This window comes from Diachasma alloeum, unplaced genomic scaffold (assembly GCF_001412515.2).
Source record: "Diachasma alloeum isolate Michigan unplaced genomic scaffold, Dall2.0 Dall_scaffold_00177, whole genome shotgun sequence".
Taxonomy (NCBI): Eukaryota; Metazoa; Arthropoda; class Insecta; order Hymenoptera; family Braconidae; genus Diachasma; species Diachasma alloeum.
In genome coordinates this window covers 264,362-276,266 of record NW_021680343.1, presented here as the reverse complement: position 1 = coordinate 276,266, position 11,905 = coordinate 264,362, and the positions used below count along the sequence as shown (strand labels likewise).

Sequence of the window (11,905 nt, the reverse complement as noted above, 5' to 3'; positions counted from 1 at the left end):
CTGTTGTGGAAAATATTTCCCTCGTACAAACATGAATCGCAGACACAGAAAATATCTGAAAATAAATACCTGAAATTTTTCAGACAAAAAATATCTACCGTCATTTTCAGACACTTTTGAAGATTCAGACGTTTTTTTACCATCTGACAATCTTAAATTCAGACAGCTATCAGACACCTGGTTTTTGTAGTCAGATAAGTCTACTTAAACCGTTTTGCCACTTCGCTACTGAATTGTTTCGTCACTGTGGCAAAAAGTCCTATTTTTCCCTGCGCGTGCACTCATTCATGAGTACCATCTGATCACACATCGGTACAACTCGCTCCGATAATTACGTCATATCAATTTTATCAGGTCATGCGGAGTGAGAATGCTTCGAGTGGGCCTGATGTACATTTTCAGGATAGTAGACAGTTCTCAAGAGGGTTCATGATTTTAATCACTTTAATCTCATGGCCATTCTCCCGTCTTTCCCCGGACGTATGAGAATTCGCTGAGGGCATGGTTCGACTACTTTATCAGTTTGGATAACAAACATTACTACAAAATGAAGAGAGCCGGAGGCGTGAGCCTACAAAAGCCTGAATAGCATTGTATTCCAGGGAAAAAACGTGATTGAAGACTAGGTTTCCACGTAAGCCAAGCAACAAAACGATCTTAGTCGTTTAGTGCCTGAAAACAGGAAAGTTTTTCGAATCCTTCCCTGGAAACAATCTCATCTGATAAGGAAGGCGAATTTAATCTCTAAGATTTTATTTCGTGCTTCGGTCTCACGATATAAATACCTGCTTTTACCAATCTGATCAGCTGGCCAAACATTGCTGTTCAGAATCCTGGGAAATGTTTGGATCACTGGCGCCACTGAGTCTGCTACGATATCACCGCTTTGTTATCTTCCCCCGTCGGAGCAGAATGAGAAAAAAGCTAATAATTCCATGAGGCATCATTTCTTGGCGGATTCCCAGGATATTCTGTCGTCTGGAAAGTTTTGAGTCTTGAATTGTCTCTCGATTGTTATGAGCGGCTTAAAGCGGTTTTGATTATTTTTATTTATTTGCACGGATGATGCAATTTCTTTGAACAGTTGAGATTTGTATTTTCTCAAGGTTTTTTTGTATCTGATGGAAATGTTGGATTCTGAAGAAATTTCGTCATTTACGCAGTTTCGGTCGAGAGTCAATTTTCGTAATATCGTTTATAAAGTGATGATGCAATTTCTTTCCATAAATTGAGATTTATGTTCTTCAAGTGTTTATGTTTCATTTTTTCGTATTTTTTCAGAATAAAGTAAGCAAAAAATATAAATAATTCTGTGAGAACTGCTATCTTGACTGATCCCCAAGAAAGTTCGTCGTCTGGAAAGTTTTGAGTCATGAGTTAATTTCTTCCTGATTTCGTTCTTTTTGTCAGCGAATGGAAATTCAGGAAATTTAAATTAATTACAATCCTGGATTAAAGCAACAATCTTCTTATCTGCACCAAAGAAACACTTCTTAATTCATTATTATTCTTTCTCCTAGACCAAAATGAGAACTATGAAGCGTAAATAACTCCATCAGGCATGTTGTCTTGAATGACAAGCCATTGGATCTCGATTGTTATGAGTGAAATGAATCTGGCTTTGTTAAACGAGTTGAGATTTATATTCTTCAAGTATTTATTTTTCATAATTTCCTAGAAAAGAGTAAGTAGAAAGTCCAAATAATTTCAAGAGGTGTGGATTCTTGGCTGGTCCCCAAGAAATTTCGTAGTTTTGAGTCATCAGTACATTTCTTCCTGATTTCGCTTATTTAGTCTGAAGTGAGAATGCAATTTTTGCTAACAAATTGAGATAAATGTTTAAACAGTGTCTTTTTCTGAGCCAATGGAAATTCAGGAGTCGACTTCCTTGTAATCCTGGATAAGAGCAGCAATGTCCTCCCTAGCTTCCTCGAAGACGCTTTCCTCCATTCCCTCCCCAACATAATGATGAACAAAAGCTCTCTTCGCAAACATGAGGTTATACTTTTTGACTAATCTCTCCCAAGCTTGGCGAATAGCCGTGCTGTTGCATAACATTACGACAGACTTATCAGACGCGGCCAAATCGCCACCGGGTACCGTCGTCGGTGGTTGATAATTAAGTCCAATCTGTAATTATCGTTTCAATTGTGATTAAACGCAATTTCCGGGTGTTGGAGCCTTTCTGGGAATGGAGTTTCATTTACCTTGAAACCTGTTGGACTCCAGTCGACGAATCTAATGGATTTTTTTCCCTTGAGTGAATTGATTGCGCTGTTGACGTCGTTTGTACTCACATTTCCGCGGTAGAGCAAACAACAGCTCATATAAGTACCTTTTCTCGGATCGCATTTAACCATCTGGAAAGTTCATTTGAAGCGGACGCTTTTATTTATTGCACAAAAGTTAATCCCGTTAATCCAATCAGTTAAATTTTGTTTGGTTCGAAAATTGGTTTGGTTTGAAAATTCGAAGAGAATATTCGCATCGAAAAATCGAAATCTATTGCCGTTTGACTATCAAATATCTCATAGAATCAGCGCAAAAAAATGGAATTTTAACGAGAATTCCCTAACATTTTAATCGAATCCCAATAGAATTTCTAGAGAATTCCAATAGAATTTTCTAGCGAATTCTGAGGAGCTACTCACTCCTGAAATCACGGCGCCACTCTGGCATAAAATTATTCCGAGTAGCCCCTTGGCGAATTCGCTAAGTTTTTCTGTTGAATTTTCTCACACGTGTTTGTGTGAATCCTATAAGAATAATTGAGCAATTTGACTCCTATCGAACTGTTTCGACTTTATCTATTTGAATTGTAGATTCATTTCATTAGGACAATAATCGGAATTGATGGACAACCTGATTGGCAGGTTCGAAGCACTCGCTGGTGATTTGTGAAGTTGTGACGTTTGAGTTGATCGCTTGTCTGACGGTTGTGATGGGGGAATATGTTATCAGAGGAAAATGAATTCTCGGGTATGGGACTAGATTTGTCTGGAACTCCTCGAGACCAACATTCGGCGATCCTTCGAATCTCAGGGAAGCTGTTACTGCCGACACAACTTGCGCCTGCAGGCGATTCAGATTCGTGTATGTTGGGGAATCAACATCCAAGTTTCTGGGATAAATCATAAATGATTATGACGGGAAAATCGCGGGCCCTATCGATTTTGCCCCGTATAACCACGAAACACTTCATTTTTTCCTGTTTTTACCTTCAAAATGATCCTTACGCCGTAATTTTCATCCAACTTTAGCTCTTTTTTAAATGATCGTTACAGTCCAAAGAGTAAAGTCAAGCATCCGTTTTACGTTATTCGCAATAGATCATGAATAAATGAATTTTGAATTTCATAAAATTTTTCGCGTCTCTAGAGTAGGACTAAAAATTCATTGTTTTTATGAATTAAAAAAATGGCAGGTTGAAGCGAAAAGGCGGGTTCAAAAGAAAATTTATTTATCAAATTTATTTATTTATTAAAATTTATTTATTTATGAACTTGCTTAACTTTATTGTTCGGAGTGTAACGAACTTTAAGAAAAAAAAGCTGAAATCGTGTAAAACCTACGACACAAGGAGCATTTTGAAGGTAAAAACAGCAAAAAATTGAGTCTTTCGGGGCAAAATCGATCAGCTCGGTGATTTTCCCTAGTTACTCCCATATTCCGTTACGTTTACAAACTGTTGAGTGGGTCCCAAGGCCCAGTGGAGACTTTTTGATCAGTTGAATTTCAAATTAATTCACAAACATTCTCATCTCATTGACGACACGTAGCTCGCGTCCTGGAGAGTGTCTTACCTAGAGCAAATATCGTAAAGCGCCTCGTTATCAACGACAAAGCAACAGTCCTCGTAATCAAGTGTCCCGTGGGTGGTCAGTACTGCGTTGTAGGGTTCAACGACTGCTGTGGAAATGTTGGGAGCTGGGTAAACAGCGAAATCAAGTTTGGACCGTTTACCGTAGTCAGATGTTAAGTGCTCAAGCATTAGAGTGGTAAATCCACTTCCAGTACCACCGCCAAAGGATCTAATTGTGATAATTGGGTAGAGAAAATGATTTTTGATTTTCAGGAAAATGTCACTGATGTCCAGGGACATTTCACTGATTTCCAGGAATCTGTCGCCAATTATATTTGGGTAGACTCCTAAAAACTGGAGATGAGTCCCGGAAAATCGGTGACAATATTTTTAATGTTAATGAATATGTCACTGTAAATTGGAGACAAAATCACTGACATAATCTTTGAATTTCATAACAACGAATCCCTAATAATTGGGTGTAAATTCTCAAGAATTGGGGATAAGTCCCTGAAAATCTGTAAAATGTCTGATCTGAATTGTCTGAATGTTCTGCCTCTGTCTTAATCTGGCGACCAAGAAATCCTGGAAATATTTTTGAATGCACCTTTTTAAAAAATTGAATTGATTTTGTTTTCTCTTCAAATTTCCGCAATAACTGTTACTTAAATATAATATATTCAAACATTCGGGTTCTGAAATTGTTCATATTCCCGTTCTTAAATCGATATTTCTACTGTTTATTAATAATTAATTTCATGGAGATTGGCGTAAGAAACACTAGATGAATTGATTTGAAACCTGAAAACAATGAATCCATTCAATCTGGAGCAAGCCTCGCAGACTTTTCGAATCCTATCCAACACGAGCTCCACCATCTCCTGGCCGATTGTGTAATATCCCCTCGCGAAATTATTCGCAGCGTCTTCCTTACCAGTTATTAGTGATGACGGATCGAAGAGATATCGATACGCGCCCGTTCGTATTTCATCGATTACCGTTGGCTCCAGGTCCGTTATTACAGTCCGTGGGCAGAATTTTCCGGACTGAAATAAAGGTGGAATGTTTCATGACGCTCCACTTCATCAGGGTCAAGTTACATCTACGGGTCCGATTAATTAATGGGGTGAAGGATAAATGGAGATACAGCGGCGATCATGTCTAATTGATTAACTCAAACAGTAATTTTCTCCGGCAAATAATTTCTTCTCACTTCTCAAAATATAAACGAATGTTTATTTAATCGAAATGAAGACTTAATAAAATCCAAATAAAATCATTTGGTTGAACGGCGAGGAGAACAAATTTATTAATTCTTCTATTATTTATAAATAATAGAAGAATTTTAAATAAAAAATCTATTTAATGCTTTGACGGGTTCGATTAATGAATGAGGGGTTGAAAAATAAATAGCGAAGCAGTGACGATCATTTCTATTTGATTAACTCAAATGGTAATTTTCTCCGGCAAATAATTTTTCTCAAAATATAAACGAATGTTTATTTAATCGAAATCAAGACTTAGTAAAATCCAAAGGAAATCACTTGTTTGGACGGCGAAGGGAATTGATTATCATGTCATAATCCTTTATTTGGGGAGAAGGAATGACTTATTTCATCATTGAAACGAATAGATTTTCAAATTTAGAAAAATTATTTGACTCAAGTGCGTCACTTCTTCGGGATTAATTCCCTCATTTTTTTCTTTGTGTAATTTACATTGAAATAGTTTCACGGATGATGAACATTACTTGTGTCGGGGTGAAGAATGCTTGATACGAGCTGTCGTCAGTCTCATAATTCCCGAGCATGCATCCATCACTCGTGATTCCATGCTCCAGACAGAAAAGCTCCCAACAGGCATTAGCCACTTGGACCCCAGCTTGCCCGATGAAAATCGTTACCACCTGGCCCTCGTTCATATTCTCCCAGACTTCGCTAATGCAACAGACTGTTTTCTCCAGAAAGTACGGAATTAGTGCAGAATCACTCCTTAGGAAAATTCACTTGTGGATTTTTAGTGAAAAATCATCGAAATGAAGACATTCTTTCCAATTTCTTTGAATGCATTTTGTTAAATTTAGAAGTTGAAATGTACTGGCACATCTGATCCTCGTTCATATTCTCCGAGACTTCACTAATGTGAGAGACTCTTTTCTCCAAATCATACCGAATTAATGCAGAATCACTCCTTAGGAAAATTCACTTCTGGATTTTTAGTGAAAGATCATTGAAATGAAGACATTTTCTCCGATTTCTGTGAATGCATTTTGTTAAATTTAGAAGTTGAAATGTACTGGCACATCTGATCCTCATTCATATTCTCCGACACTTGACTAATGTGAGAGACTCTTTTGTCCAAATCATACCGAATTAATGCAGAATCACTCTTTAGGAAAATTCACTTCTGGATTTTGAGTGAAAAATCATTGAAATCAAGACATTTTCTCCGATTTCTTTGAATACATTTTGTTAAATCTAGAGGTTGGAATATACTGGTACAACTGAACCTCGATCATATTCTCTGAGACTTGACTAATGCAACAGACTGTTTTCTCCAGAAAATGGGGAATCAATGCAGGATCACTCCTCAGGAAAAATCACTTGTGGATTTTTAGTAAAAAATCATTCAAATCGAGACATTCTTTCCAATTTTAAAACAAAATTTTCTGACTTTCCAATTTTTTTTTTAATTTTTCTGAAACTGTCGCCATGATTAACGGCGTCAATTGTCTTCCCGACAGGTTGCACTCGAGAAGGAATCTGCTGATTATTTCATGCCACAGGGGGCATACGTTAACTCCGCCACAATGTTTTCTTGGCAGAATAATTAAGAACACATGATGATGATTAACGCTTACACTGAGAAAAAAAATGCTTTCGCCAAGGATATTTACTACCTACAAGAAAATTTATACATGTCTTATACAAATATTTATGTACATTTACTTGTGGCAAGTAAATATACTTGGCAAAAGCAATTTTTTTTCTCAGTGTGATGTCTAATACACGCCATGTTTTACAATAAAATGAATTTTACAGAAGATTTCCCAATGGTTCGCTGGTAATCTTTCTGAATTGAAATAATCTTCTATAAGAAAATTGGTGAAACGTTTTCTGTCACCGATCTATTTCACCAAGTCATGTCATGTTCATGGAATAAGAATTCTAATCGTAGCTCAGCGTAGATTATTTTATATTATCTTATTCAATTTTTCAAAAATATATATTTACATAATTTTTTTTTTGATAATATGTCTTTTTTTTTTATTTTCTCAATTCTCAATTTCAAAAAACATTACTTACATGAAAATAAAAATATAAAAAGAATTGGTTTCAATTTTTTCATATAAAAAAGTATATAGAATATATAATATGTCTACAATATATAGTATATATACAATATATACTAATATATTAAAAAAAAATCAATTTTTAAATGAAAAAAAATTAATAAAAGAATTCTGGACATATATTTATTTGGGTTTCGGATTTGGCGCGGAACTGTGCATATATATTCCAATAACAATAACATATCATTGACGAAACTTAGTTAAACTGAAATCCATGGCTCGAGGATGCGCGCGGATATTTCTAGTTTCCTTTGTACATTTTCAAGTGGTACATATTGGAATTGTGCGGGCAGTTCATCTTGTGACACATTAGTGAAAATGCAGGCGGTTAAAACCGTATTTTCTCATGTCCTCCAGCATTTCCAAAATTGATTATGAGTACTGGACGGTACTCAGGGGTAGAATGGACCCTTCAACCCCTTTTAACAGTGACTTTATTTATCATTCATTCATATTTTTGATGGATTAATCAAAATAAGAAATTGACATTTCACATGAACATTTTTGGAGTAATTTTTAAGAAGATGAGGTTCGATTTAGGGATGAAAAAATCGAACAATTCCAAATTTTTCTGATCATTTTCTCTCTCAGAAAATCGAGAATTCAAATGGGCATCTTCATTCGCCGTGAATATTAACAATTAACATCTGTAATAAATTATTGTCGATAAACAATAATGGAATATTCATCATCGACAGCTGAGAAAGACCATCTCTTCTGTCCGCACGGTCGATTAACTGGAATCCGCTGCAACTAATGGCCAATAAGTCAGAACTCGCAACCTGTCGGTAACATTTTTGCATAAAAATAGTATTTTTCCGGCCTGTTGCGATGGGGTTTTTTACTCGTGTGGCGTTGGCCTCCGAGCCGTAGGCGAGGGCTGGCCAACCACACGAGAAACAAACCCCATCGCAACAGCCTAGGAATAATATTTTTCTGTAGTGATTTTCAAGTTTTCGAGTTTGGGAAGTATGTAATACCAATTCCCAAACGAGAAATCGTGAGAAGCAGTACAGAAAACCCTATTTTGTGAAATTGTCGGGCGCTTCATTTCCCGAAACGAATTTCCGCGATCGAATCCCCACCCAAATGGCAACTGCATCTCTCTGAAATATGCGCTGATGCAATGCCACATCCGCAGCACGCGACGACTAGATGCGCATACCTCTCCAACCGGTTGATTATTTCTACAAGTGCACCATCCTCCAATTTTCCAATTTAGAGACCCATGAGTCATCGCCCCAACAACGAAATAATTCTTGTCTTGTTTAGAAGTCGACCGAACGTTCGAAAACATTTATGATCTTTTTATTATCAGTTCGTTCATAATTTTTTGTGCTTGAATCTGTGTTTGAATATTTGCAATTAAACATCAGAACTTCTGTTTGGCTGTTTAATTCTATTATGAAGTGTTTTAAAAATCTGTGGAAATAAGTAAAAAAAGAAATAATTGAAATTTTAAAATTCCTCAAAACTACAATTTCTAGAAATGATGAATTATAGGCGATTGAAATTTTTTATGTCATATGATATTTAAAACAAAAAATACGTATTCAACATTTCAAATACCATCTTTATCCCCTGCTTTATTCATTGAAGAAATTCGCTGAAACAATCCAATTTCCATAATTTATTCATAGGATGAATAAACCATTGGAGATAATAATTGAATAAAAATTGGAGATGGTCATTCTCCAATTTTTCAATTTATAGACCCGTGAATCATCGCCCCAACAATGAAATAATTCTTATCTTGTTTAGAAGTCGACGGACATTCGAAAATATTTATCAAGTTTTTATTATCAGTTCGGTCATAATTTTTTGTGCTTGAATTTGTGTTTGAATATTCGCAAATAAACATCAGAACTTCTATTTGACTTTTTAATTCTATTATGAAGTGTTTTAAAAATCTGCGGAAACAACTATAAAATCAAACAATTGAAATATTAGAATTCTTCGAAACTACAATTTCATTAAAAAATACTTCACGATTTTTTTCGTTTTGACGACTAGTGGAAAAATGATGAATTATAGGCGATTGAAATTTTTTATTTTAAACACCATTTTATTCCCTCTTTTACTCAATGAAGAGATTCCCTGAAATAACCCAATTTCCATAATTTATTCATAAGATCATTTATTCAGGATTCAGAAATTTTTAAAAAAGCACCATTCTTGATTTTCTCCCATTCAATTCTCATACGATTTAATTTCCAAATTTCATAATAGAAATTCACCGAATCCGTAACGAACTTAATTCATCAACTCCTCTGCTTTTGCGTGTATTCCAGTGGCAGTAGATTGTTTCACTAGCAAATGCCCGACCATTATCACTCCTATGCGTGCATTGCGTCACAGAGAGTGCCTGTGCAGCAATTGCGAGTGATTTCACCGCCCATCGACTCTCAATTTCCTCCAGTTGAGAGCAGAGACTCATAAAAAAAAACTATAGCATTTCACTCTCATATAATTTGCATAATATCCCCCGCTGATTTTTTTTCTCGCGTTCAGAGCGGAAAAAAGAAGCGAATGGTCAAGTGAAGAGTGAAGATAATTTATATTCATCCAAGCGGTTTCTACCAGTTCTGAGGTCATGCGATCGCGAGCAGAGAGTGCACGCGATCAAATTAATTAATTTCCTCTTATCCCAGTCCAATTGACCTGATCTCGCGGAAGCACTAGAAATTGATGCCGCAGCCTCAATATCCCATTCGATGCGTCAATATTATTTAAAGATGTCTAAGTACTTTGGCTTTTTTTCCCCAATAAAATGCTTTTGTACTTTTGTAGTCGAACGTCAGAGCTTTCATTTGATCCCCATTTGACCCGGTTTCCGGACGTTTTACAATGATTTTATTATTTCGACTTCACGGAGAAAAATGTTCAGTAAAAATTACGGAACTCACAGTTCGCTCACCGATTACGGAATCGACTCAGAAAAATTAAGTGACGGTATCGTAATTTTTGACAGGAGATTCAGCTAAAAATGACGGAAAAATTCTGTGATTTTAGGTAAAAATTACGTCACAGTTCCGTAAAATTTCCCACCGGAATTACGGAAAAGATACGTTATTTTTATTGATTATTTCTCTCCGTGTGTGCAGGTCTGAATTTCAATCTCGATATTGCACCGTTGGAAAATATTTTAAAAATCTATAAAACAAATTGGAGCGTTTACTTTTGGCGGAAGAGTGATGAATTAATAAAAAAATTACAATTTTCGAGAATTACGACCATTTCGATAAATAATTCATAAACAATCAATTTTCGACAATAAAACTCATGTGTTCGGAATCATAACAGATTTAATCATATTCAAAATTTTATTGTAAAAATGTAATTTTAATGACGATGGATATGCATGACTTTTTCAAATTTTATTCACACAATTTAATTGACAAATTTGATGATTGAAAATGATTGAGTCTATAGTGTTGTCTTTACCAAACTGTAAGGAATACTTGGATATTCTTAAACATGAAAATTCATGAAAGTGGTTTTATGCGAGGCATCGGATGCTCTGACAAACATCGGTAGGCGGTTTCGAAATATAGTGGCAATGACATACCGCATGGAGCGTCAAAACTACTCACAAACATGACGCGGAAATTCGATCCGTTCAGCATCGAATAACAATTCGTATACGACAACGGGAAAATTTTCCACTTCTCGGTTACATCCACACTGGATACTTTCTTGGTTATTCATTTATCGAAGATTCCGGGAATGAATAGAGCGTGCGGCAGTGGGAAATTAAAGCTCGAATGGGGGAAATGGTCAATGCTCGGGTCAAAGGAACGTGGGGGGAAGCATTTTCGAGTGACGCATATTGTAATTGATTTAGAAAGTTTTCGGCTGGAGAGTGACGAATGTGGAAACCGTTGAATTGATGGTATTTTACGAGGACTGGTAGAAAGGATTAGTTATTGTTAACGAATGGATTGGGTCGGAGACGAGGGTCTATTCGGTCTCACCAAATGTTCATTCGTTGATAGTTAACAAATGCACAGTTGAGGAGCCTTGTTTGACTCGATTTTCACTTTTCAAGTGAACCATTCGTTGACTATTAACGAATATTCATTTGGTCATACTCAACTCTACCGTTCGTTAAGGGGAAACGGGGAACCCCTGCGTTTATATGAATCTTCACGGAGAGAAATATTCAATAAAAATTACGTATCTTTCCCGTAATTCCGGAGCGAAATGTGGTTGTAGAAAATTTTACGGAACTGTCACGGAATTTTTCCAGAGCGTTCCGTAATTTTTATCTGAATCTCTTGTGAAAAATTTCGATATCGTCACTTAAATTTGTGTTTTCTCCTGCAATTATTATTTTTTATTCATTAAACTACTTCATTGACTCAACAATGTGATAATCGAGTCGATAAAGTAATTTCATAGATAGAAATTAATGATTGTAGAAGAAAACACAATTCTAAGATTTCATGTAGACAAAGGGGTTCCGTCTCCCCTTAATAGGTAACGACTCTCGTTTGGAATAAATGAATCAGTCTATCAGTGTGTTGTTGATGTGAGAATATTAGCATCAATAAGAGAATTTGGGAAAAACTTCTTCACTTCTTTGAAATTTTAGGGAATTGGATAGTTGGAAATTCACAATTTGATGATAAATCGACGGAAATTGTGAATTTTGGGTCAATTATTCAACGAAAATTAATACAATCAATCAATTTAATCAATTTAATGCTTGAATTTTCAAGAGAACGATAATTCAACCTCATGTGACGCTG

At 35.8% G+C, this 11,905-nt stretch overlaps 1 protein-coding gene across 1 annotated transcript; it reads right to left on the bottom strand.

Moving 5' to 3' along the window:
• Positions 1-1,683: 1,683 nt before the first annotated feature.
• LOC107037236 (tubulin alpha chain) lies at positions 1,684-5,723 on the bottom strand. Its single transcript, XM_015255679.1, has 6 exons — positions 5,553-5,723; positions 4,604-4,848; positions 3,804-4,031; positions 2,863-3,121; positions 2,208-2,360; positions 1,684-2,130 (listed from the first exon to the last, which is right to left on the bottom strand). The coding sequence occupies exons 1-6, from the start codon at positions 5,721-5,723 to the stop codon at positions 1,873-1,875; spliced, it is 1,314 nt and encodes a 437-aa protein (XP_015111165.1). The 3' UTR covers positions 1,684-1,872.
• Positions 5,724-11,905: the final 6,182 nt, after the last annotated feature.

Coding starts and splice junctions, on each gene's coding strand:
- LOC107037236 (XM_015255679.1), bottom strand. CDS start 5,723: ATGAACGAGGGCCAGGTGGTAACGATTTTCATCGGGCAAGCTGGGGTC. Junction 4,032..4,603: donor AATGGATTCATTGTTTTCAG/GTTTCAAATCAA, acceptor TATCACAATTAG/ATCCTTTGGCGGTGGTACTG. Junction 2,131..2,207: donor GGAGTCCAACAGGTTTCAAG/GTAAATGAAACT, acceptor CGATAATTACAG/ATTGGACTTAATTATCAACC.